Here is a 26,592-nt window from a genome sequence, read left to right as displayed (position 1 = left end):
ATATGAACAATAAGTATTCAAAATGTAAAATCATTAGCTCATTTATTTACATAAAAGTACTGGAGCAGTACCTCCTCCACATTGCTCCAACTTCCAACAATACCTTATCTTCCATTTTCAAAGGTTGCATGACAAGTTCTGAACTATCTCTTGTATCCATCAATGGATATAATAACTTTTATACAACTTCATCTGGACACAAATCTACTATTTTTACACAAATTCTTATTTTTCAACTTCAAAGAAAATACGTTTGCTCGAACTTATGCCAAATAAAATTTGCATTCTTTGCTGGATAGCAGTAGACAGAAACTGTTACTTTTAAAGTGAGGTCTGGATTTAAGTTTTAATAGTCTGGTTTATGTCATTCTAGCTTGTCTTTGAAGAAGTATGAATGCAATTTATGCCTTCTAAAGGATTCCTTTCACCTTGCCAGGACTTAACTTGAAATGCAGTCCACCTATTGTTCAACTATTAGAGATTTCAGAAAAAGGAGTTCTACAGCCTCTATTAAAAATAGAATGAAAATTATTATCAGCATTCTGTAGTTTCCTGTAAAGGGTGTAGATAATTTAATAAGAATTTGAGATGACACTCATTTTTTTTTTTTGACACTATAAAGAGCTCTTTCTCTAGATTTACTCCAACATGGAAACAATTTGACACAATTCTTTGGATCCTCCACCAAAGAAGTAAAATCCCAGTGGATTTCAAAATACATTTACTCTTTGGAAAGAAATCTCCTAGTGCTTGTTCATGATTTTTGAATAATTTTGAAGAAATACATATTAAATTATAAAAGCAAATAGCAAGGGATGCACTAGCTAGATTAGGTTGCTTTTCTGAAGGCATTTTGGGCTCAGAAGATAGGGTAATGCAATACTAACCTGTTTCTAGGAAATGCAAATGTTAAAAAATATCTTGCACAGTATCTGCTTTATATGACATTTTTGGCTATCGATTTTCAATACAGTCTTATCCATCCTACCTGCATTGTGTCTTTCTCTGGGGCATCATTTGCCTCTAAACATCTCTGTAAGCTGTTTCTCACAGAAACTTCTATTTTATTTGTTCAACATAGAACTGAAAATAGTACATCTTTATTACTTATGTGCAGATCATTTCATATTGGCACTCACCAAATGCAAACATTACTTTTAAGATCTTGGGGGTTTTTTATAGGGCCATTCAAAGTTTCTAGCTTCATCTATATTACTTTGGCACCAGGTTTCTGACTGAGCTGACATTTAGATAAGACAGGATGGATTCCAGACCCTCCTGGGCTTATAAAGTAAAGCACTATAACTTTGAACCTGTGCAGTATTTCTCCCAAGTTACAAGCAAAGAACTGAAGAAATTCTGGTGAAATTTGGTTTGTAACAATGCTGTTAAATTGCAAAGAATGGGATTATGATCAGGGTTATAATAGCAGCATTTTAAAATTATTTACATATATATATATGTCTTTAAAACTAAATCCTTTTACTGCAGCATATTTTTTTTTAGAGTACTGGGGAATTTCTAAAATATTTTCTTAGGTAATAAAATCTCGTGCCTTTCCATCTATTTTTATGAAATACTCCGGAGTATTTCAAGTACTGGTGAAAAGGTAACTGGAAAAATAATTGGATACTTTATGATCAAAAAATGTTTCTGCTTTCTCATTTCTATTCACATATCCTATCTCTTCTTTTATGGGCTATACACCCCTATCTTCAAAGGCTTTCCATTTACAATCCTTGTTAAGGAAAAGTCATATAAAAAATCAGGCAAAAAAATAATGTCAAAATCATAAGTATTAAATTAATAAATATACCTCTGTAATTAATGCATTGAATACCCCTCCACACATACACACACATATTTCTGTTGGCAATTAGATACAAAGTCCCAAGGAATGCTCAACAATGTAAATCATGTATGTGGAGGTCAGTGGTCGGGCAGGTCCCTAACATACTCCTATCAATAACTTTTATCCAAATACACTGAGGTAGCACTCTGATATCATACTAACCAAGGTCTCCACTCTGTAAAGGGGGACCCTGAACATGTGTCTAGGAGATAACCAAGAGCTTGATTCAGTCACTGAGAACATAAACCTTTAGCAACATTTGAAATTCTCTGGAATTCATACCACTTAAGGGAAAAAAAAAATTTAAGCCTTTGTTTTAACAGTACACAGGGAAATTGGTCAAAAGCTGAGATCAGTGTCATGAGCCTGAAAGCAGTTACTGAAAGATTTTACTTATGAAAGACTATTGTAACACCAACTATATCAATATTATATCAGTATAGTAACTTTCAGCCTGGACTTGACTTGCAGAACAACAACCTTTCAGTTTATATGAACCTACACTGATTATGGGAAATTCCGTCCACTTCATAAGCAACCTCAAACTGATAAACATAATGAAAGATGGAAAAGAAATGCTGTATTACTGACTTCTACTTCCAACAGATGGAGTCAGGGAAAATTACACAAATCCAAATGTCAGCTTAAAACATGGCCACAAAATAAGGAAAAGAGATGTGTTGTCTTAGAAAGACAGAATAGTTGAGACTGGAAGGGACCTCTAGTTCAAATACCCTTCCTCAAAAGTTGTGTCAGCAGAGCAGATTGCTCAGGGCCTTCTCCATTTGGGTTTTGAGCATGTCCAAGGATGGAGACTGTACAAATCTCTGTGCGATACATTCCAGTATTTGACAAAAGTCAGTCAAATAAGTGAGAATTTTCTTATGTTTGAGTGGAATCTGGAATTAAGTTTCAGAGTATGATCACCATTCCGTCTTAAAAATGAGCAGAAAAGCAAGTTTCCATATTCTGAATGGAAAAGCTCATGCTTAGAAAGTTAAAACAAACAGTTATCCAGATGGGATAGGAGAGAAATCTGCTATCTTTGCTATGTATTCCTAGAGCTTTAGGTGATGCTAGGAGACCACAACATCAGATAAAGACAGACAGACGGATTAGCGTATATGAATCACAGACATGTCAGGAAACAGTGCCAGGAACTAAAAGGCAATGCAGACAAGTCTTTGGAATTTTCAGTATGAAAACCAGCAAGAAACTTTCAAGGTACAAACACAGATAGTTAAACTAAGGAGCTAAAAACCAAAGACATAGAAAGCTTTCAGCTCACTGTACTGTCAGCCAAAGACAAAGCAGGATTATAACACTGTTGCTAAATTCTGCTACAGTCTTTTCTGACAATGCTTATTTTATCTGTTCAGGATTTCTAAATTTGATTAACTTCTTCAGCCAGAAGAAAGGCTTTGTTTAAAAGCACATAGTGTACTACAAGTTACTCCTTGCTGCTGAGTGTTACCATCAACAGATGAAGACAAACTGAAATAACAGACTTTAAACATACTTCTTAGCTCAAGAGAAAATTCATCTAGACAACAACTTTGTCAATTCTCTTTTTTTTTCTACATAACACTCCCTTTGCCCCATATCTACTTGTCCTTAGTAACAATGAACTCTGGCAGATTTTTGATATTTTATTAAATGTAGTAAAATTTTGCATATCTTATGATGCTTTATAATGGTCTCCTCTGATTGTTACAGAACTCACTTTTAATTTCAATCCATCCATTTTGTCTGTTCTATGTACAGACAAAAGAAAGAAGTAATGACCAAAAGAATACAGATATCATCAAGAGAGTAGACTAGAACCCTTGAATTCTGTCACTTCCAGGTGAAAGAGGGAAGAGAATGAAAAGGAAACTCATCAGCTGACGCTACCTGTAATCACCTCATCTAAGAATGCAAAAGGAAACATTGTAAAGCACATGTAATCAGGTATAAGACACTTCTCAGTTGGCAAAAAAAAGAAAGGCAAGGGGAAAAAGTGTATGATTAAAAAGAGGAAAAGAGAGAGAAAAATACAGATTTTTTTTTTACCCCAAATCATGGCCATGTGCATAATATACAGAAAAGTCCTTACCTTTTTCACTGACACTTTCACTTTCTATCTCCACATCTTCACAGCTAGTATATTCTGGTGTTGATGCCCCTTCTTCCTCTGAGCTACTAACTGACATCTGCCTTTTCTTTCCGCCTCTTTTTGCTCTATGAGGCTTTGGAGGGGATGGCCGCACTGATTCCGACTGGTCAGAGCTAAGGGAATCATTCCTTAGCATGGTCTCCATTTTCTCCCGCTTTGCTTTTCGCATGAGAATAGCAGAGCTAGGATCAAGGCGGCTCTGTTTTATAAAGGAATCGTGGTTCTTGTATTCTACGTGTTCTATAGGAACTGGACTATGCCTGGGAGTTGGTGGGCTATGATTAGTTAATTGTTTAGAAACAGAAATTCTTACATCACCTGTTCTGTCTATAGAGTACGACCTCTGAGTTTCCACAAGAGATTTTCTGTCCTGAGTTCCCTGTAATTGTGAGCGTTTTCCTAATTTATTCTCAGGTACCTCCGCTTCCTCCATTTCTGTGTGTGGCAAAGCTACATCACTGTGTCTTCTCTCGTGTCGTGCTTTAGAAACTTTGGCGTGCATGCGCATCTGCTGCTCCTCGGGGTGTGGTTTTACAGGGTATCTCGCCAGATTGGGGTCACTCTTGTAACGGGTATGATATTCATCTTCCTTCCTTTGTTTTTCATCGTCAGGCACTTTGCCTTCCTCAAGTTTCTCTGGCAAGTCTGGGTAATCCTGTGACTTGCCTTTCTCCAGCCTTCTACCTTCATGCCGCTCTTTACGCTCCCTGTCATCTGCTGGTCCTTCTTTTTGAAGTGAGGATTTTGGCACACGCTTACGCTCACTCTTTACACCTTTGCCATTCTGGTCAGAAACCAATACTGCCTTCTTCCTACAATGAAAAGGAGTAATATGAAGAACTGAATGGAAAATAGAAATACTTGCATATCGTTATGGAAAACAAATTCAAAACCAAGATAAGCTATGGCAAAATAGAAAATACTGAATCCATTAACACAAATTAAATCTATTAATCCTTCCATCTTAATTTTATTTTCCAATAGCAAACAACTTCCAGAGTCCACAAAAACATAAATTATGAATGGTCCAATTAATGAGTAAAATCAAAAACTAATATCGACATGGATAGTTTACCCATGTAAGGAAGAAGATCTAGAGTTGTCTTTGTATTAACTGCAGCATTACTACAGGGTACTGGAGTATGTTCTCCATTTTTCTGGAAGCAGTCATGGAAGTTACAGACTAACCACACAATTCACTTCAAGTGCCCTGACAGCATAGATGTAAATACCACCAAATGGAGTATCTACCACAATAACATTAGAGAAAGAAGTAATATAGTTATAGAAAAATGCAAAAGATAATATATCCAGAAATATTTAAACTAGTTTGATTTATCTTTGAAACTCTAAAAAGAAGTGCCTGTTTCATAAGCATGTAAAGGAAAGCAGATTGATTCCTTGAATGGTATTCCTTTCTCCAGTAATAAAAGAGGATGAGAAGTTTATTTCTCTATGCAGACATAAGTACAAAACAATAAATAATGAAGCTGCACGATGTTTTTTTTCTCTTTCATATTCTGCAAGCCAATAAGCAAGCCAAATAATCACAAAATTCCCTTATGGTGGATATTTTTACTTCTCTCATCAATCCAACTGCCCTTTCATAGAGCAGTTCACATATGAATCCATTGATTTTGAAGAAGGAGGAACACACCTATAGTCTATTTGAGAAGAATGCACACTGGTACAAAGTTACTAGGACTTCGTTTTGTGGCACTTAATCTTTCCTTCCACAACTGACACATCTTTGGATTACATATCAAAGACCCTCACAAAGAACAAAGTTGGACATCATCCCCATTAAGCTCCCTTCTCTTTTTTTTTTCCCTCATCTCTTGTTTCTCCAGAGTTTTTGGCAATTAATGGGACCTGATCTTACTACAGATAATCTTTAATCAGCGTGCTTGGAATTCATTTGAAACTCTCAGTGACAAGTAAAGAACACTAACTTTTTTGTAACTGATATAACACTAACTTTTTTATAACTGATATGAACTGATATCTCAGGTTTGGGCAGCAAAGCAGAAATCTAAAATGTTTTCCTGCCCTAAAAGTTACAGCTGCTCTGGGGGTCTTCCCTGTGTTGAGGGACAAAAGTCAACAGAATTATGGAAGGGCATCACTTACACAATACATATATGTAACACTAACCTGAATTTGATACAGTTAAACCCAGATAGATCTCACCCACACAGTAAATTACTAGCCACTGCTCATCATCTGTTTTCAGCTCCAATAGCTAGAGGGAAAAAAATCATCAACCATTTTGGCCAGAATCTGAAGAATCTTCTATGGCAGACTCCTGTTCTGGTGTCACAGGCTCCCTCCTCAACTGCTCTGCCATCTGCCAGGCAGCCAAAGGAACAGCAACTACTTCATTGCATCAGCCTCTCCTGACTTGCTACTCCTCATCACCCAGAATGCAGCTCAGGAATTCCCTCTTTAACTCATTTAAAATACTTTGCTTCTGGTTGCTTTATCCTTGCAAAAAAACTTGCTCTGCATTCAAGATGGTACTATTGCTGTTGTACATGAATGTTAACTTCACACATGTAAATGAGGTCTTTTATCTGTATTATTTCTAACAATAAAATTGGAAATAATATCAATGATATCTCATACCACTGATGAAGAGATAAAATATACGTTTATCTGAAAGAATTCCACAGGGTGTTTTCTGATTGCTTAGGTGTGGATTTTTCAGGAGAATGTTGCTTTAAAAATTCAAGTTCTTTTCTTAATAAGTTTAAAATACCAGTCAAATTTAAAATTTAAAAGTAACCTACAATTCTGTATTCAAAGTATACATCAAAAGGCATTGAAGTATATGGGAATATCCATAAAATATTTTTTTTTCCTCATTTTATGTTTCATAGACCAAAATAGACAATGTATTTGCTAGCAAAAATTTATCCTTCCCTGGTGAGTAAATAAATTTAATCTTTGTTTTTACACAGCAGCAAACATACAGAAGGCCCAACTGAACTAGCATGTAGCATTGTAGGCTCTATCTAGACAGAAAGCATTACCTCTCTTTTGGAGGTTCACTCCTAGACCTTGAAGCTTGCTTTTGGTCCGGGCCCATAGCCGGCTGCGACACTTCTGCTCCTTTCCTACGGTCAGGCTGCACACTGGAAGAGGAGATTTCCTGTGATGAGGCAGCTGCTGTGCTCAGGGGAGTCTGTGACCTCGATCGCTCCTGAAGCCTCGCTTTCTTTTCTCTCGGTGCGTCCGAGCTTGCACCCGTGGCCGTGTCACTCAGCGTTCCGTCCTGGCTGGGCGACGGCTGCGGCCCGCTTCCAAAAAACCACGCTCCGGACTTCGTTAGGATTTCTTGTTGCTTTCGACATAAATTGCATACCCACATAACCTAGTTGAAGACAACAAGAAGAGTCAGTGCAGCTGCCTCCCAGAGCCCGGAATGCATGCTCACTACCGCCGAGCAGGTCCGGCCTCTGGCTCTCTGAGCCACTGAGGCCGGTGCTCATGACAGGACCCAGAACATGCTTCTCACTGGCTAGAGCCAAGCATCCTACAGGCACATGCTATGCGAGCTTCTCCAAAATGTCTTGTCAATATACATCAGTCCTACCTGTGGCAATCCTCCCTCAGCCCAGCCCTAGTTCTCCTCTGAACACACACCGACCACATGAGCTGTGCTTGTTGGGGGAGTTGATGCAGCAGGGAGTGGCTTGGGTTTTTTCCACTGGTGTGGATCACTGTCAGGACAGACAAGCCCACCAGACTGCAAACAGGACTTGTACCTCAGGGGGCAGTGCCCTGCCCAGCTAAGTCCCAACTTCTGTGGTCACAGAAAATTGACATGGCATTTTCTTGTGAATTAATGTTCTCACATTGAATAATTCCACATTATCCTGCAAATAAATTCATTATGTACCATGAATGATTTTAGCTACACCTACTGTAACTACTTAGAGGTGTAAAGTAAAACCTTAAGAAATCTACTAACAGAAAACTAAATACATCAATGAAAATAATGCAGAAGTACCATATTCTGTACTACTTGCAAACCATTATCATTATCTCTTTGAGGGATAGCTGCAAATAATACCTCAAACATGTGTCCCTGTAAATCACAATTAAGTTGCGTGCCTAGACTGTGGTGCCTAGGATTTTTTTTTTTAAATTGAGGGGTTGAATTCCTTACACACAGATATACAGGAGCACACATATTAAAGCAAGACTTTATGTTTCCAGCCTGTATACTGCAGAGACAGTCTAATGTACAGGAGGAACTCACCAGAGAAAAAGAAATGGTTAATCAAAACTAAAGTATGTGAAAATTTAAGAAAAAAATAAGACAAAAAAAAAAACAGTTTTCAGAAAGAAGAAAAAATAGGCATAATGTATGAAGGATATAGAAGAGAGAGATTTTTGTCAGAAATAAAAAAGAGATGAGAGGAAACAAAGCTTATTATTATTAAGGAAAATGGTAAAGAAAATAATTTAATATAGAAAGTATATAGGAATGGGTAAAATTGCAATGAGGCTAAGAAGAATGACAAAAGTTGGAAGGAAAAATATGCTTGAATTATTTTGTGTAAACACAGGAAAGATGCAAGAGTCACAAAATTGTACAGTGCTCAAAATAAAAAAGAAGAGGAAAAAAACACTTAATGGAAGAAACTTAAACGGGACAAAGTTCTGTTTCTGAGCTCTTCCACTCTCTGGCCTGTGGAGGTAGTGCCTGGCTTACAAGGCACGTTGAAAACTTTAAGCATTTCACATATTTAAAATAATTAACATTTATTTAAATAGACTATCTTTGTAGTCTGAAAACTACATCAGAACTTCCAAGTACATTCCTGCACTGTTTGACCAAACCACACAGAGAAGACATCCAACTCTTTACCCTCTGTCAGGATTGTACCTTTATCAAAAGGTAACTGTTATATTTCTTCTGTTTAAGAAGGATAATAAAGTATCAACTAATCCTTTAATTAAAAAAGACCCAACCTTAATCAAAAGCTACACTTATTCCAGAAGGGGCATAAACATATATCACGATGAAAACAAATAACACTAAGTAGGATAAGAGAAACAGCAACTTTGACAAAGATAAATTCTAGATCTCAAAAAAACACCCCTCAATTCCAAAATGTTTAATTTATTCCATCTAGTACACCTCAAAAACCAGCAGTTCAGTTTAAGCATTTCACATATTTAAAATAATTAACATTTATTTAAATAGACTATCTTTGTAGTCTGAAAACTACATCAGAACTTCCAAGTACATTCCTGCACTGTTTGACCAAACCACACAGAGAAGACATCCAACTCTTTACCCTCTGTCAGGATTGTACCTTTATCAAAAGGTAACTGTTATATTTCTTCTGTTTAAGAAGGATAATAAAGTATCAACTAATCCTTTAATTAAAAAAGACCCAACCTTAATCAAAAGCTACACTTATTCCAGAAGGGGCATAAACATATATCACGATGAAAACAAATAACACTAAGTAGGATAAGAGAAACAGCAACTTTGACAAAGATAAATTCTAGATCTCAAAAAAACACCCCTCAATTCCAAAATGTTTAATTTATTCCATCTAGTACACCTCAAAAACCAGCAGTTCAGTTTATTAGACTATGTGTCTAAACAGAATAGACTTTTAGTCTATCAGATTTTTATTATAGGTATTCAAAAAAAAACAAAACAGAAAGGCTAAAAGGAAAAAAAGCCACATTTTTAAATGCTTTTATATGATCTGCCACAGCTGTTAGTTCATTAGACAGCAAAAGTGTGCATGCAAATGTGTCTGTGTATGAAATCCATGTCAATGCTATAAACCAAAATCAGTAACAAAAAATGTCATTACTTGCATTTTATCAGTTTCCAAGAAAGGTTCAAAAAAGTGTTAATAAAAAAATTAATCAACTAGAGTTTGTTTAAAGGATAAAGAATACTTAAGTAAATTATCCTAATTAAATTGCATACGTGTGTATATATGCAAGCCCAGTCACATACTTCCTTTACAACTTAATGTATAAAATAATTTTAAATATGTATAAATTATGTAATAAACTTCAAGAAAAGACTGTTAATTTGCATAATCACCCTTGATACTGTAATTCATTTTATGCAAAAAGTATTATGAGATACAATCAAATAAGAATAGCTAATGCACAAAGAGACTCAGAAAAATACAGACTACTAAAAGAAGAAATACTAGACAAGTAAATACAAACCCATTTTCTCACAGCTATTTTTAAACTCTGCCTCTTGGACACAATACATACCAATCAACACAGATTACATACATAGGAAATCTGCATTATACTCACATAGAAGCTATACTACCACCCCTGTTTAGGAATCTCTTCAGGAATTAAAAAATGCTACAGTCGCCTTGAGATCTATTCGGTCCAAAAGGAAAAATAATAAAAGTTCTTCTTTAAGAGACAAAAAAAATCAAAAATTGAGGTGACAGAGGAGTTTCAGTGACAAAACTGTATATTGAAAAACATTTTTAGAGAAGTATGTGGAGCAAGCAATTCAGCAGCATGCAGGAATTATATCCTGATTGAATACACTGGGATGTGGTCCAAACTAATCTAAACTAAAGCAGGTCTGTGTAATAACTTATCTTAACAATCCACAGATGTTAGGCAACCAAACAAATGCTCTGATGAAGGATTACAGTTCTCTAATGTGGCTTCTGGACCTCCACGCGATGCATCAGTAAAATGAAGAGTGTAAGACAATTTTACTCTGGCCTGTCACTTCAAAAATAGTTTCTGTTTACTCTCCTCTGGACAGTGAGCTCTGATGAAGTGGTACACTAAGCCATTCAAGACATCCAGAGTCTGGTTTTTGTTTCTGGGTTTGTTTCTGGTTTATTGCATCCTTGCACATGTCAATGCAATTTCACACGTGAAGCTGTTAAAGAGAACCAGTACAAGGGGGTTCTTCATTCAGAGGGTTCATATGCATGGCTCTGGAAAAAGGTGCATTTTCACAGCATAGCAAAGGGTTCTGGGCTTTACTGCTACATAACAAAAAAGACCAGTGGCACACAGGACTCAGCACATGTGGGTCAGCAGTTCCCACACAGATTCATGTAGAAACTTGACAGGCTGCGTGAAAACATGCTAGAAGGATCCCATGCTTGCCTTCATGTGGAATACAGAGTATTTCATTCACAGAAAAAATATTCCTCAAACTTACTCTTACAGGTACTGCTGAATGTGATCCACAATGAGGAGGAACAGAATGCCTGTACTAACACAACATGAAATTCCAACTTGAAAGAGCCCATAGTAAGTAATATATATATATATCACTATACACACAGAAAGAGCATTTTCAGTTACAAAAATAAGAACAATTCTACATTATTAAATATTTCAAACCTGCATTTCAGAATGCAGAAAAAAGGCTTTTTTTCAAAATCAAATTTGGAAGCTTCCAAACATGCACTGGGAGGCTAAAGTCACATTGTGGGGGGCACAAAAGTTATACTGAATTATATGACACATGCCAGGCAAAACTCAGACTGAGGTCAGAGCAAGTTCCCCAAATCCTTCACCCAAGCCCAGATTATGAGGAGGGTGCATAAGGAGCACACTCATTTATGCTTCCTGAGATTAGAAATTGAAATCCCATAGTTAGGATGACTCCCATGCATCCTGCTTCATCCCTATGCAGCAAATTAGGTAACAAGTGTGCTAACAGAGCAGGCCACAAGCTATTCCTTACTGAACCTTCACACTGCCTTAATTATTTCCCTTCTGAAGGGTGTACACACAACATTTTTTCAGGTTGTTGATTTAATGTACATTCCTCCTACGCACTTTTGGAAGACACTAGTTATTTCAGACAGGTCTAATTAGGCAGACCCTCTTCACTGCCTAAGGCACCATTAACTTCAGCACAGCTCTGTCACCACCCTACAAGTCATCTCTTGAAAGCCAAAGAGAAGGAACGATAACAATTACCTCCTACAAAATTTTCATTCACAAAATTAAGTTAGATTATGCATCACTTAATGTTTCTGAGATAACATAAAAACATGCAGCAAACCATGAAATTATTATACAGAATTGCTTTTATCTCTTCTGCAATATCAAAATGATTTCTGTAATAAAATCCTAGCTAAAATGTTGTGATCACTTCACTCCATTAAAATATAAATAAAGTTGAAAATCTACCTGAATACTTATATTAGTCCAAAATCTTAATAAATAAACAACTTTGCCTTTCTAATGAATGTGCGCTCATGAGTCCAAGTTTATATTAAATATATTTTTCGAAGTGTACAGCTGGGTGCATCCAATAGCTTCTGCTCAACAAAAGGGAAGGTCTTCTCCCCAGCTCTCTCCTATCTTCCTATCTGGGTTTGTTCTCTCCCTTTCTTTCTCACAGGAAGGTTCCCTGTGCCACATACTCACTTGTATACTGTCCCTTGACAGTCAGGTTCTCCCAGGAGCCACTTGTATTTAAAAACATTTCAGAAACTTATCTGTATTTTCTTAAACTGGTTTCATGCTCTGTCACATCTATTTTTTTCATAGAGGGAATGATGAGTAGTAAAAACATGTGACCAGAAACAAAAGCAAATGGGGATAAGGGTATGTTTTACCTACCTACCTATGTTTTACCACTGTCTCAGCATCTTCCATCAAATTACATCTTGAAATTACACCAACAGTGGCACACTAGACTTGCACAGAAACATTTTTGAGCACTGAAGCCAAATGACACAAAATAATCAGTATCTGTGCTACAATCTCTGCTCTACTTCAAAGCAAGGTGACTCCAAACAAGGTGCTTCCTGGAGGTATACCACAGAACACTCCAACTCCCCACCTCCCAGGAAAAGTTGATAAGAAAATGCTAAAGGCAGAAGACCAAGAGTGTGCCAAGTAGCCTTGTGTCAGTTTACTCACACTGATACTGTAAAACTTAGGAACAGTCCCAGATTACGTTTAATGTATCAGTAAAGAAGCAACTGAGGAGTCTAGGTTCTGATTTTCCTAAAGCCTCTCCTCTGGACTGAAGGGTTTGACAGGACTATGCAATTCTCTGCTGCCCACCTCTCCAATCAGGGAGAGGCTCACTTTGCCCATGCTGACGGTCACCAGACATACAGGGCTCAGCCATTTCAGGACAGTGACAATAAACCATTTTGATTTAGTACTCTGTTCTTCTATTCCTATGGAAGCAGATTTTCTTCAGAACTTGGGCTTTCAGCTAGATATTTGTATTCCAGTTTGGCAAGAAAAGGAAGATTTTGCAGACAGCTGATTGGGCTTCTTCCTATTTTCTGCCTGCATCCTACAATAACATGCTACCCCACTGGACAAATGCAATAAAAAATTGCACAGGCATGGAAATTTACAGGTCATTATATTCTTAAAAGTTACATAAAATGTGCAGCTCTATAAAATTTCTATAAATATTTCATTACTGCAATCTCTTTTGGCGTCACAGAACTGACATGGCAATTCAACCACAAGACACATTCATAGGAAATGAGGCTGCTCACAGAACTACCTTAAAGCCTATGGTGCCATTCACAAGCTTGACTGAGAACTTCCAGGAGGGATGTTTAGAAGTCTGCCTTACCAGAATTTTCCACTTGCACAAGAGACTGCACCTCTTACTCTTTTTCTGCTTGCCTTTCTGTTAATTTAGATGTTACATTTTCAAATGACATTCTATGTATACAATTAAGGATTTGAGTAAGATGCCTAAATTGTTTCTGTCTACACTGAAATTACTGTAGGCATTTCAGGTATTTAGGTCTCCAGCCAAAGAGAGTCCACTCACTTTCATGTAGAAACAGTGAAATAAAATAAAATCCTGTGTCTAATGAGAGCCCAGTGCCTGTAGCAGTAAGTCAGCATATCCCAGCTCGCTGCCGCAGGAGTTGGGTCCCACGTGCCAGCCACATGTATGTGCCTTATGTACCTAGGGCAAAAAAAATGGCATCAGATGCCTACTTTTAGGCAACTGAGCACACAGTTCATGTACTGATTCTAATCATGTTCCTGGCCTCAGTTCCTAAATCCACAGCTAAAAACTGCCTATAGGAGGGGGAAAAGATGCAGCAGAGCAGTGATTCAAGGAGCTAACATCAAATGGGCATTTCATGCTAGTTTTGTTGCCACTGCTGTTAGCAACAATGTGACTAGTCATTTTAATTTTAAGATTAAAAAAAGAAAAAAAACACACCTTTCTTCATATGCCCTTCTGCTAAAATCTCTCAGCTACTGCTGCCAATCTTTCAGAAAGCTGCCGACAACTTTCCTGAAAATTAAACATTATCTAGAATAATCCTGCAGCAAACTGAGTGTTGGAACTCAGACACTTAGGCAACTATAAAGTAACAACATGAAACATCATTCTAAAACAGCACACTGCCATGTTCCAGACACTATCCAGAAGTACTATAATGTACTTCTCTGAGAATATGTTTGGAGCTCAAGGAAGAAAGCAAAATCACTAGTAGTGAAAGCAGTAGTTGTGTCTAAAAATTCACACCAGCACATTTACATACAGTAATTTAAATATTCTTCCCCTGCAAGTTCTTTTCTAAATCTGCTACACAAAGACGTTAGTACTAAAAAAATACCACAAAAACTGCATTGTCATAGTTACTAGCTGTGATCTTCTAAATCTAGGTCTCTTTCCTCATAGCTTAGATTCTTTTTCAACTTTATTTCTCTTGCCTGAATTTCCTTCTGTTTCTTCTGATAACATAGTAGCCATGAACTGCTAGTCACATTTTCTGTAACATCAATCTCCATTTTTCACAGACCATTAAGTTACCCTAGAAATTATTATTGCACAGATAATTTCTGTGTATTCTTCTAACCTGCTTTAAAAAAACCTAAAAAGTTTTGTATATCTATTTGGACATTTGGCTGCCTTGATGAGATACAGAAGCTATACTCCTCTTAATCACTTCATGGTTCCCGTAGTTAGAGATACACATAGAACACTTTTTTTTTTTTACATTACAGAAATTTGACAAAATAAGGTAAATGGCATGAAACAGCTTTACAGTCAGGACTGACAAAAAGTTTTAGTTCCTATTCATAAAACAGAGACAACTCTGTTTATCCACTTCTACAATTACAAACCGCAGTAAAAATAGAGAAATGCTCAGAACCAGACTGTCTTTAATCATGGATGGGTATGTTCATAACTTCTGTGGTAGCTTTCATTACAGCACCATTACTTATCTTTTTACACTCTTTTTTTATATAATACATCTTTTATATATATATACATATAATTATTTATAGAAAGCTCATGGAAAGGAAAGTAAGTGGGTCAATTGGTGCAGGTCATAGGGGAATTGATAGGCATGAAAGAAATTTTGATTTTTTATTCCTAGACATACACCAAAAGATATTAAAAATAGCATTCTGGATCCTACATCTTTGGAAATATTTAAACCCAGAAGAATACAGTCCTGGCAACCTGATCTACTTGGACCTGCTCTAGGCAAGTATTTGGACTTGATGAGCTCCAGAGGCATCTTCAAACATCAAAAACTCTGTGAAACTCTAAAGAATAAAGCACTGATAACAGCCTTACTGTTCTCCAGCTAGCTATGTTACATGCTTTACTGCCAGAAGGCCTGCCTCTTTCTTGCCTCACTATCTTACACAGGTTTCTGCCCTAAAGCAAACCATACATATAACTTGAAGATCTGAGTGCAGAGGCTCTGAGCTCACATGAGGGACTTTGGAAAGCCCACAGCATGCTGACCCATTTTCTCCACAGAGTATACACCATGGTGTATGAACACAATATGAACAGAGTTACTTCCTCAGCTATCCAAGAGCTCAAGGTTACTTCTACCAAAAGCTGGTAGAGTGACTGAGTGTGGAAAGCTTCCAATATGATATAGTGAGAACAAAGTTGTCTTATATTTATAGCATATATGTGTCTGTCTGTATATATGTATATATATATATATACACACACATATCTCCAGAGATTTCAGAGATTAGGTCTCTCTATCCTGTGTTGAAGAACTGTGTGAAGAGCTGATGGCATCCCCTCTAGGTTTGAGAGGTCTTCTACCTAAAACATGTATTTGAGGTTCCCAACCTGTACAGTGCCTATCACTGTTGAGTTAATGAGCAGAACATAGTGGCCTTTACTGCCACCAGGAGCATGGGGTCACCAGGAGATCTGTTCTGGGCACCTCTGTCTGCAGAGGCAATTCAGGGGAAAGAAAAATGAACACAGGGAACGAGCAACGCTTACAGACACTGCTTGGATCCATAGGAAGAGACAGTGGAGCTGAGACTAACAGAGCACTAGGAAGACATGATGCAAAAACTCAGGGGCTGTGAGGAAGAGGAGGATTATAACTGGCTGTAAATAGGGATAGAAGGCAACAGAGGATGGCTGGCAGTTAAGGAATACTCCTCATGGGAATGAGCTGAAAAGACAGCAGTGGCAATCATGTTAAGACAAAGATTTTTATGGATGATGTAACAAGCTGCCAAAGGAACATAAGGGAGCATGTGCAAGCACATGTGGATCTGTCAGTTATAACAAATGCCCAAAATCCTCTTTGGAAGAACAAAATGTTTGGGAGAAGAAAAAAGCATGCTTTTGACATATTGCAGGATCATCTCATTGCAGAGATCTCTGCCATGCAGCTTGACAGAAATCTTCTCTAACCACTTGGATTGATCATCTTTCCACTCACACAGAATCACGATTTATGAATGTGAACTCTGCTTAGGCAGAATTTTCCTCTGTGTCCCACCAACTCCTATGCTGAGAAGTTCTGGCTGCTGAGTTTTCTTAGAGCTCCCACACTCCCAAGTCCACACAAAGCCAAGAATAAGTCTGTCAGAGCCTTGCAACCAGATTGTGAAATTAGGCATCTAATTTGTGAGTGATACAGTGGGAGGAGAGTGGCACTAAGCATATGCTTCCTCCTGTGCCTGGGCAGCTCCACACACAGCCCTGGCTCACCACCGCTGCCTGCCTGGGACAGTCCTCCTGAGGCTGAGCACAAAGATGTGAACTAGTTTCTGATCTGTTACAAATACTTTTTTTACATCACATACAGATAACAGTACTAAACAGAATCCAGATAAACCTGGAAATGTAAGCTTAAACAAAATCATTATAAACCTCCACTGGATTGATCCTGCATGCTTTAACTTAAGAAAACAAAAGAAAGCTCTCAGTGAAAGAAAATAAATTCTCAGTGAAAGAGCAAAACTCACAAATTAATATTTGTGAAATATTTAGTTTCAGGGGAAAAAAAAAAGGCAGCATGGTGTAAATTAATTTAGCTGGACAGAACTTTTTCTACCAGGGGAATGTTGAGCATTATATGGTACCTTTAGTATTTGGCACAATTACTACTACCCAGCAGGGCTTTAACAAAGCACCAAATAAGATTATGCCCTATACATGTTATATCTATTCAGGTTTCACCATCTATCCTTAAGTTTATAGTTTTTTTCACATAATTAGAAATACTTAAGCCTGACTTTTTGTTATGAATGTAAATGCTTATATCCTTATAATTATGAAAAGCCTAATTATATGCTTATAATCCTTATAATTACAGAAAGCAGATTCTTCCCATCACAGCAACTTCTTATATGTTTAAAACTAACACACACTTTATTTGTACAATATTCTACCTTACATGGACCAACCTGATCTCCTCAGACAAAAAAGCTACCAGAGTATCCTGAGGAAACACAACATATTGTGAGTTTGCTCAACATCTGATTTGCAGTTTCTCCCTTACCAAAAGGATGACACGGGATTTTTTGCCTTTTTGTTGTTTTGGTTTTTCACAATTCCATCTTTGTTGATCCTACCTTCTGAGATGTCCATGGTCCTTTCTTTTAATTCTCCCACCTCTCGCTCCAGGTGCAGAGTCTGAGGCTAAGTTGATTATGTCTGTGCTATCTGTGCTACCAAGCTCGAGCACAAAGGAACCTCAGTAAATCTGGGATGGAAGATTTGAGGAAGGGGAAGAGAGAATGTCAGTGTTCTACAAAAAATTTGAGTGGATATTTCAGATTTATTTAAAAAAAAAAACAACGGGGGAAAACAATGTTTTTGGTAAGGAAAAGTGTAGATTTTTAGGAAAGCAAAGACCATGGGAGACTGAGAAAGGGTTAAACAACTGTGGGTCTGAATATGGAAGATTCAAAAGATAAGGAAAAGGAAAATGGGGCAGGAAAATGCACCAGGAATTTTGTGCCAGTGTAAGAACATTGCAATTTTTTAACTGATCTAAACAGCACATTGTTGACAGCAAATTTGCAGACTATACCCAATATTAATATCAGAGGTTTACTGTTCTGAATTTGCAATACTACTGGCAGGCCACACAGGGAAAGAGGGAAGTTTCAATAGGGTAAGATGATGTAAAGCAGTGCAGAACAATACACTTAGAAAAATCAAACAGTAATGACATCTCATTATCTGATGAAGCTACTGTTACAAAAACAGGTTAAAATTTGAGATCAGAACTTTGCTAGATGAGGAGAACCATTCTGATCTTCTGCACTTACCTGTATACTCTCAGATATCTAATCAGGCTTTGTAATTCCTAAACAAATAAAAGGCATATAGTGCAGTGACAACTTAAGGCTATTTGGGGAAGAGGCAACAGTCAAGGATATTTTGCCTCTTTATTATCTGAAATTGAGGGATGCCCATTCCATGGGGGTACAAATACAGGGACCATGAACTGAACTTGTGCTCACATGCCTGTTCAACAGAAGCAAGCAATCTTTTTCATCAGGCAAGGGGTTTGTGTGTTGCAGGTTTCTCTGTGTGTCAGGAGTTAAATTTAATGGCTAGTTAGATCCCTTATATAAAAGGAAGAGAATCATGTCAGCAACTAAAAGAACTTTCCTATTCCCTGCTTGGTAGAAGGTAGCTTTGCCATAGAAACAGCTTCCAGAGCTGGTGAGGTCCATCTACTGTTGCCAGGACTTGGATCATCTCTCCTGCACACTGATATTTGCTCAATATACAGTCATATTTGATGTAGCTGAACACTAAACACAAACATGGAGTTTGCAGGAAGCAGGAGTACCTCTGATCACATTGCATATCAAAAATAACTTTCAGATACATCAGCCTTCTGCTGGGTTCAAAGACTCTGCCCATTTTGTGAACTGCAAAGATCATTTTCACCAAGATGTGTGATAAACATTCTATGCTCAGTTACTGTTCCTCTCAGTCTTGATTTGATCCTTGCATGTTCTTGTGACTCCATCTTTGAGCTTTTTTAAATCAGATTATGTAACACTGCCAGCAGAATGATCTCAGCCAAACAAATCAACTTTAGTTATTTAAATCCAAAACAGACATAATAGAAAAAATCAGACAATTCCACCCTCATCTGCACTCACAGGGAGAGGTTTTCAAGAATATAATATGTCAGTAGTATCTTTTCTTTCTAGAATCTGAGTTTAATAATTCCTTTGTATTTCTCTCTAGTTTGTAATTAATTTTAACTTTACACTGGAATCAGGTCAGTAGACTACATATTTATAAGGTTAGTTTTATTCTGGTTGTCTCTGTAAGTTTTAGGTGATTATACTAAAACCAGCTGTTTATCCCAGCTTAAATACCACTGGTTTACTGGAGGTCAGGCTCTTCTGGCCCTGTTGTCTTTTAATAACTTTCCCTTAACCACTTCAGTTCTTTAGACAAAAGAATACAGGGAAGAAGGGAAGACTTGTGAGATGAGGTGGCCAAGAAGAACAAATGTCCAAGAGGACATGGATGAAGAGATAAAAAGGTTCAAAGTAGGGTGACGAGAAAAGAGAGAGGCAACAAGTTGAGGAAAAAAAATGAGAGATGGACATTAGGGAGAAAGTAGGACAAATATCAGAGATTATGAGGAAACTAGTGGGCTGGAAAAGCAAGAAAATTGGATTGTTTTGTTGTCACAGAGCAAAAGTGCATTTGGAACAGAGATGTCACATGGACAAATAAAACTTCAGAGGAAACTCTACTTCCTTTTCTTGGTTTAAGGTTTTTTCCTTTGGGTTTAGTTTTTTTTCCTTCAGAAAAGAAAGAAGGCATTTAGGGATTCAGGGTTGTCTTTCTTTTAAGAGAAATGCTTTTAGGTGAGCTTTACATCTCTTCAGGCCTAACTAGCATAAGACATTACCAAGCTCACACACACGTGCACTATGACAAACACCTTACAAAAGAGCTGACCAGGACTCAGTGCACTGCAGAAAACAGCTCCAGATTGGTTGTGAAACACTAAAGCTCTAAATGCAAACAAAGCACATCCAGCAGCTTTTGTAACAATCATGTGGCACTGCAGTCTTTTATTTGCAAATCCTTCACTTTTTTCCTCCCTGCTTATTTTAAAGAAACAAGCTATTCTGAAGTGTAACATTCAACAGCTAGAAGAGGCCTCTATTTTCCTATGCTGAGCACAAGTCATGAGAGTGTTGCTTCCCTTGGAAGAATTTGCTGCTTGCAGACTATGACATAACTGAAAGGTTTAAGATCTGCACTGAATGTCATGCTCTGCCTAAGTCATACTATAATACCAAGTCCTCTGTATGATTTTAATGGCTGTCCTTCAAATTAAAGCAGAAGTGACTCTTCAATTTCTAAATCTACATATTTTTATTTCTCTCCCTCTCTACTATGTAATTACATCCAAGCATTTTGTTTGAAAGGGTTGTTGAGACTATGCCATGTCACTTGCTGTGCAAGCACAAGCAGCTTTTCTTTGTGAAATGTTTATGGTATTTGCTAAACTTAGACTTCCCAAAATGTTTATTGCACAGAAGCCTAAGAATCACTGTATACTACATTAATCTTGAGCAATGTTCCCTTTCCTTGCTGTTTAAAGTGCAGGAATCTAAGTTCTTTGCACTCATTTAATACAATAATATGTGACATTTAAATTGAAAAAGGAAATTACTGGGCAGCTAAAGTCAGCCATCCAAAAACTATCAGAAATAAGAAGGAAAAAAGACAGAGATAGACTTAAATAAATTCAAAAGATTGAGTTTATCAGTAAGATAAACTGCTAGGAAATAGTAATTACTGTTAAAATATATGCTGGAGAGGCTATATACTTAAAAAGGACAGAAAAATAAAACCAAAATAGAAGCAAGGAGGAAAAGGTGATTTTCTTAGCCAAGAAACACTGTGGTAGCTACATTTATACCATAGATATGGCAAAAAATAGAGATTTTATTTGGCAATGATCATCTAAGAAAACACTAAAAATGCAGATTCCTACCAAACAAACCCTGCCTGAAGGGGCACAGAGCACCCTGTGTCAGATGAGTTTTGAGAACAGAGCCAACTTACAAGTAATGTAAGGTGTTGTACATCAGAAAGCTCTTCTAGCCATAATTTAGCACTCCTGAAAGAGTGGCTTTTAAAAGCAAATGTTAGAATAGTTAAACCCCAAATGTGATCTTTCTGGGGCTAAAATAGACAGCATTTTATGTTGATATGAGTTTACAGTTAGATCTGTGATCATCATTTAACTCGTTTTCATCCACATGGTGTACACAAAGTTGCTTTTGTATGATTCTAATTTATTACACAATGTATAATGTAACAGTGGAATGCTAAGTGCAGCATTATTATCTACTAAATATTTAATTATAAATTAGCTTATAATGGAAATAAAGCCTGTAACACGGCCTCAAAAATTGCCAGATTGATATGGTTTCAAAATTTAATTGTAATTAGAAAAATTAACAGAAGTTGAGAAAAAAAATAAGAAATGAAAGCAGGTGAATAAGGATAATTGCAACCCATGTGCCACTGACTGCATAAAGGATAGAAAATTAAGATAAAAGGGAAGTCTTCCAAAGTAGTGTTTTAAAAATCTGCATCATTTGCCCTGAAAACAAGCTATTGTTTCATGCATCAAATCCAAGGATTAAACTCAGTCAGCTCACAGAGGACAGCAGTAACTGCAGGTACTTATGCCTAAAGAAGAGGAAGTGATTAAGTAGAACATGGCAAGCTGATCCCATGATATGCAGAGCTACAAAAAGAAATGGGCCTTGCCAGCCCCAAGGTGAGGGAAGGAAGAGGGGAGGAGGGTGTTTAGGGGAGGAAGTACTGCAGTCCCCTGAGCAGGAATTCCCACACATCCTGCAGACAAGACCATGCTGGGGAAGGTTTTCCTGACAGAAGCTGCAGCCCCTGGAGAAACCACATGGGAGCAGGTATCTTTCCTGAAAGACTGTGGCCCACAGAGGATGCTGTGGGCCACAGCTGGAGGAGGAGGGAGCAACAGAGGAGAACTATTATGGACTGGTCCCAGCCCATGCCTGATGCCCTGTGCCATATGGCTAAACAAGGCAGAGGAGTGGGGAGTGGAGGAGTAAAGAGACTGGAGAAAGGAGGAGCAGATGGGTATTTTAGGTTTTGTCTTTGCTTCTTACAATCACACTCTATTTTAGCTGGCAGTAAATTAAATTAACCATCCCCAAGCTGAGTCTGTTTTACCCCTGGTGGTAGTTGGTGAACCAGCTCCCTGTTTCTGTATCAGCCCATGAACTTTTCCATCTTATTTTCTCCCCTTGTCCTGTTGGAGCCTCTAGCAGCCAGACAAGGTCAATCCACCACAGAAGCCTCTCTAAAAAGACTTACAAATGAAGAAATGTGTAAATCTTTTTTTGTGAAACAAACTGCATAACAATTTTTTACAAATGACTGAAAACCCATCTACAGTCCTTGGAATCTTAAGTTTATCCTCATATTTTTCAATGGGAGTAAAAAATCACCTGGATGCATTTCAGCAGCAGCTCAGATAGATTTAAAAGTCTTCTTAAACAATTTTAATTTAGTCATGAACTCCCATATCAAGAGACTTAAAACTCAAGTTATTTTCTATGCAATTACAGTCACTGAAGCATTGATTTCTATTTATCAGTGGGCCTTACTAATAGAGGGCCAGATTCCTGAAGCTTTCAGCTCTCTTTTCAATGGATAACTTGGAAATTTGGGCACATAGTCTGGAGAGAACTGTACCTAGCAGTATGCTGTTGTTGTTAGATTTCTAAAGTCCATACCTCTTCTGTGTATTCTCATGGCCACCGATCTTCACTGACTCCTTCTGCTGCATGCTGTTCTCTCTCAGTTCAGGGCTCCTCCAAGGCTCTCCCTGACTGGCTAACCCACCCCCTTTTATCTCAGTCATCTTCATTGGTCACAGCTGCAGCCCAGTTAAGGACATCACAGCTGCAGCCCATCAAGGGCAACCGGGACCTCTGGGGCAAAGCCTCTATACACATATTCTAATACATTTCCTCTACTGTAGTATGCAACAGATGATGAGACTCCATAAAGCTTTTGCTGCAGTAACTCTTGAAGGTGTACATACCTCTCTAGCATTACAACAGGAGCACAGTTTCTGAGAAACACACACTAGGTTAGCATGACTGCCTGCCAAACCTGCCTGAAACTTGTATGGCTTGAAGCACTGGGCTTGCTCCTTGACTTGGCTGCATGGCTAACTGCACCTGCCTTTTGTATCCAATTAGCTGCCTGTCATCTTCTTTTTATAAAAAGAAGCACTTTCTCCTAAGACAACTAGACCAACTTGGTTTTTCTCCAATCACCATCTTACCCTCAAGAAGGCTAAAACATTCTATCCTTGATTAAGGCTTTTTATTCTCTTAGCTGACTTGATCTTTCTGAAGCTGAGTACTGAGCTGAACTCCACCATTCTCATTATCTGAAAGCTGTGCATAGCAAATTTTCTACAAGAGTTTATGACTTCTCATTGCATGGTCAGAAAGTAAAAAAAAAAGATTTTGACTTTCTCAGGCCTATGAACTATACTCAAAAAATGGAAAATAATTTACCAACATGAATAAGTATATCCTAAATAAAATACTGAAAATCTAAGTGTGGTTTAGGACAATTTTCAGTAATATACAACATTTGCTTTTCAGTGACTGTCTGTAATGTAGGGGGAAAAAAGCCAAATTGAACTCTCTCCAGTGGAATATATTCACAACTTTCCACATATCACAGACTGCATAAGACCATATACCCTCTTTTAAGGAGGTCAATTCATGTAGGAGACAAAAGGGTTAAAAAAGAACCAGCTGGTGCATGAATTGTCAGGTTGCCTGTAGAGAAGAGAACACATAGGTTTGCACAGAAGATTCAGAGTGAGTCTGTAGAGTTTCATTAGAGACAAGACTAAAAATAGGTTTCTGAATGTGTCTACAGACCATTGCTGCTGTACAATTTCCTACCATAACTGATGAAAAACTGTTGTAGGATTTAACTGCCTCAACACTGGCCTTCATTCCTACCTTCAAAACCCTAACATTTCCAAAATATGAGCGTGGAGCTGTAAGGTACAAGGTGGGTATTACCTGAGAGCCAGCCTGACTGGGGCAGCTGCTGGGAGCTACAATAAAACTCTGCAGTACCTTACAGGGCACTTGGTGACCTGGGGCTCTCTCTGGCTAAACAGGAGCCACAGCTGAGAAAGATGCAGAGCTGATTTAGTCTAGTTCAGAGCAAGCTGAAGCACTCTGGGGCACACTGATCTCCCCCCATAAGTATTATGAAAGCATAAACCCAGCTCACATATAATGAGCTGGGTTCTCATAATATGAGGGGTACTCATCTGGAACTGGTTCCTACTCAGTCTGGCAGGAAAATGCATTGACTTAATCTCCTTTGGACACTTCACCAGCCTCCTCTTTAACAGTCTACACAAAAGACCAAGAGGTAAGCTCCTCTAACATCAGCAATAGGCTCTACTAAACACTCACTGGTTGATTAGGAAAACATCAGGGGTATGGAGTGAAGGGATATAACCTGCAACACAGGACATCCACAAGAGTATGTTTATATCTATGCTGAAAGCTTAGAGGGCAAAAAAACCCCAAACAAAAACATAAAGTAGATAAAATCTTCCTTATTTTAATTCCTTTGTTGCTTTTTCTGCTGCATTAAACTTTCATGGGCAAAAAGCTGTCTCTGTGGTCTCCTGACCTATCCACAAAGGCAGTAAAATGAGTCCCTGAAATAGTCTAGAAAAGCAGGCTTCTTTACAGCTAAAAGGACTGATCCAAATAATCCTGAGGGGTAAAGCTGCCAGGCTGACAAAGGTCTTAAGAGCAGCTCACTGATGAACTTTCAACTGCCCTCTCTCTGTTTGTAGAAGATATTTGGTCAGGGAAGAAAAAAGTAACTTTGCTGATGCATACACAGCAAAGGTATGAGCTTTGATCACTTACCATATGTTGCAGAGAAAAAGTTACACTACCAGTATTAAAATCTCAGCAACATACAAAATTTTCTTCCAGTCATGACAATACAACCATCATTCCCATGCTCATCTATTTCCAGAGAGCCCTAGCAACATCTGCTCATCTCTATGATTAATCTGCATTTCTCAGTTATACTCAACTTTTCAGAATGCAATATCTCAAACAACTGTCCCAAAATTCACCACTACAAAGTGTTTTTCTATGGGAGCCTGGTTTTTATGAACAAGTTAATAACAAATATAATAGATTATTGAGAAATTAACATTTAACTCCAAAGATTCCACAAACTTGTTGCATGTAAGTTACTTGTTTTAGCTGGAATACTGAAACTGCACAGTACATGATTAAACTTCAGTCTAAATAATGCACAGCTTTTTGGAAACCTCAATCTGGATTAAAAAAATTATTGGGTTTTATCTGGTCTTTACAGAAATTCAGATTACATTTTGTCCAGATTTTCATTTAATCTCTGACCAGTCATTAAACAACTGGTAAGAGATACTTTATATCATTTTATAATCACAGTTTGGGGGAGAGATTTAATTTATCTCTGTAGGAAGGCTGATTTGCAGATGGGTCCTTATATTAAAGGAATTTGAATAAACTCACAAAATATTACAGAAACTTTGTCTATAGATTTCCTTGCTTGAAATATACACTTCTATCTTCATTCATGCTTAATAAAACCATGTACCTAGGTATATGTATGACAAACTATCCTACATCCTCTCTAACTGCAGCACTGAAGATGTATAGACAGAAAGTATCCATCCCTTAAGTAAAATTAAAAAATGCTCCAGAAGGCAAAATATATAAAAACATAGAAGTATCTTTTATCTAGGACATTACATGGCTAAAAATACACTGAATTTTAATCCTGGATGAGGATTAAGGCTATTTATGATAAAAAGAGAAACAGCAAGAGAGCACAGCTTACATTTAGCCCTCATAATTTCTTTGTTCTCTTGAATTTTTTTCAGCTACTTGTTGATTTCTCATAAGGCATAATAGTCAAAAATCTTACCAAATCTCTCTTTGCAGTAAGATCTCTTTCTGGCTAAAATACCCCTAGTTTTGTGGTGCCAGAATAGCCCAGGAATTCAGTTTACTAAATTTAGTTCTAGTTAGCATTCCTATGTTATTTTATAACTACTAAAACCAAACAATTTTGCCTCAGCAGTGTACAGAGCTATGAACATTTTAAATATTAGGAGTCATACTTAGTCCTAGCCCCCACAGATCACATTAAAAATCCCATCACATAGAAGAATCTTACATGAATGAGGACTACAATGATTGAAACTGAAAGACA

General features: G+C 37.5%; 1 protein-coding gene across 19 annotated transcripts in view; it reads right to left on the bottom strand.

The window, feature by feature from the left end:
* The window catches only part of RIMS1 (regulating synaptic membrane exocytosis 1), a 164,702-nt gene extending 153,454 nt beyond the window's left edge, over nt 1–11,248 (bottom strand). For 17 of the 19 annotated variants that reach the window (XR_013181254.1, XM_077174821.1, XM_077174814.1 and 14 more), the window contains exon 1: nt 3,948–4,319. Coding sequence is in view for 18 of the 19 variants with exons in the window: in XM_077174821.1 (XP_077030936.1) it covers nt 3,948–4,176 (229 nt within the window). In the remaining variant the exon portion in view is untranslated. Of the gene's footprint in view, nt 1–3,947; nt 4,820–7,039; nt 7,381–11,199 lie in introns of those variants that run through there. The other 2 variants (XM_077174811.1, XM_077174812.1) reach the window with 2 other exon arrangements.
* Between the last annotated feature and the right edge of the window lie 15,344 nt (nt 11,249–26,592).

The sequence above is a fragment of the Agelaius phoeniceus genome, chromosome 3 (genome assembly GCF_051311805.1).
Source record: "Agelaius phoeniceus isolate bAgePho1 chromosome 3, bAgePho1.hap1, whole genome shotgun sequence".
Classification (NCBI taxonomy): Eukaryota; Metazoa; Chordata; class Aves; order Passeriformes; family Icteridae; genus Agelaius; species Agelaius phoeniceus.
Note: the sequence above shows the minus strand (reverse complement) of the source record. Positions and strands in the feature narration are given on the sequence as shown.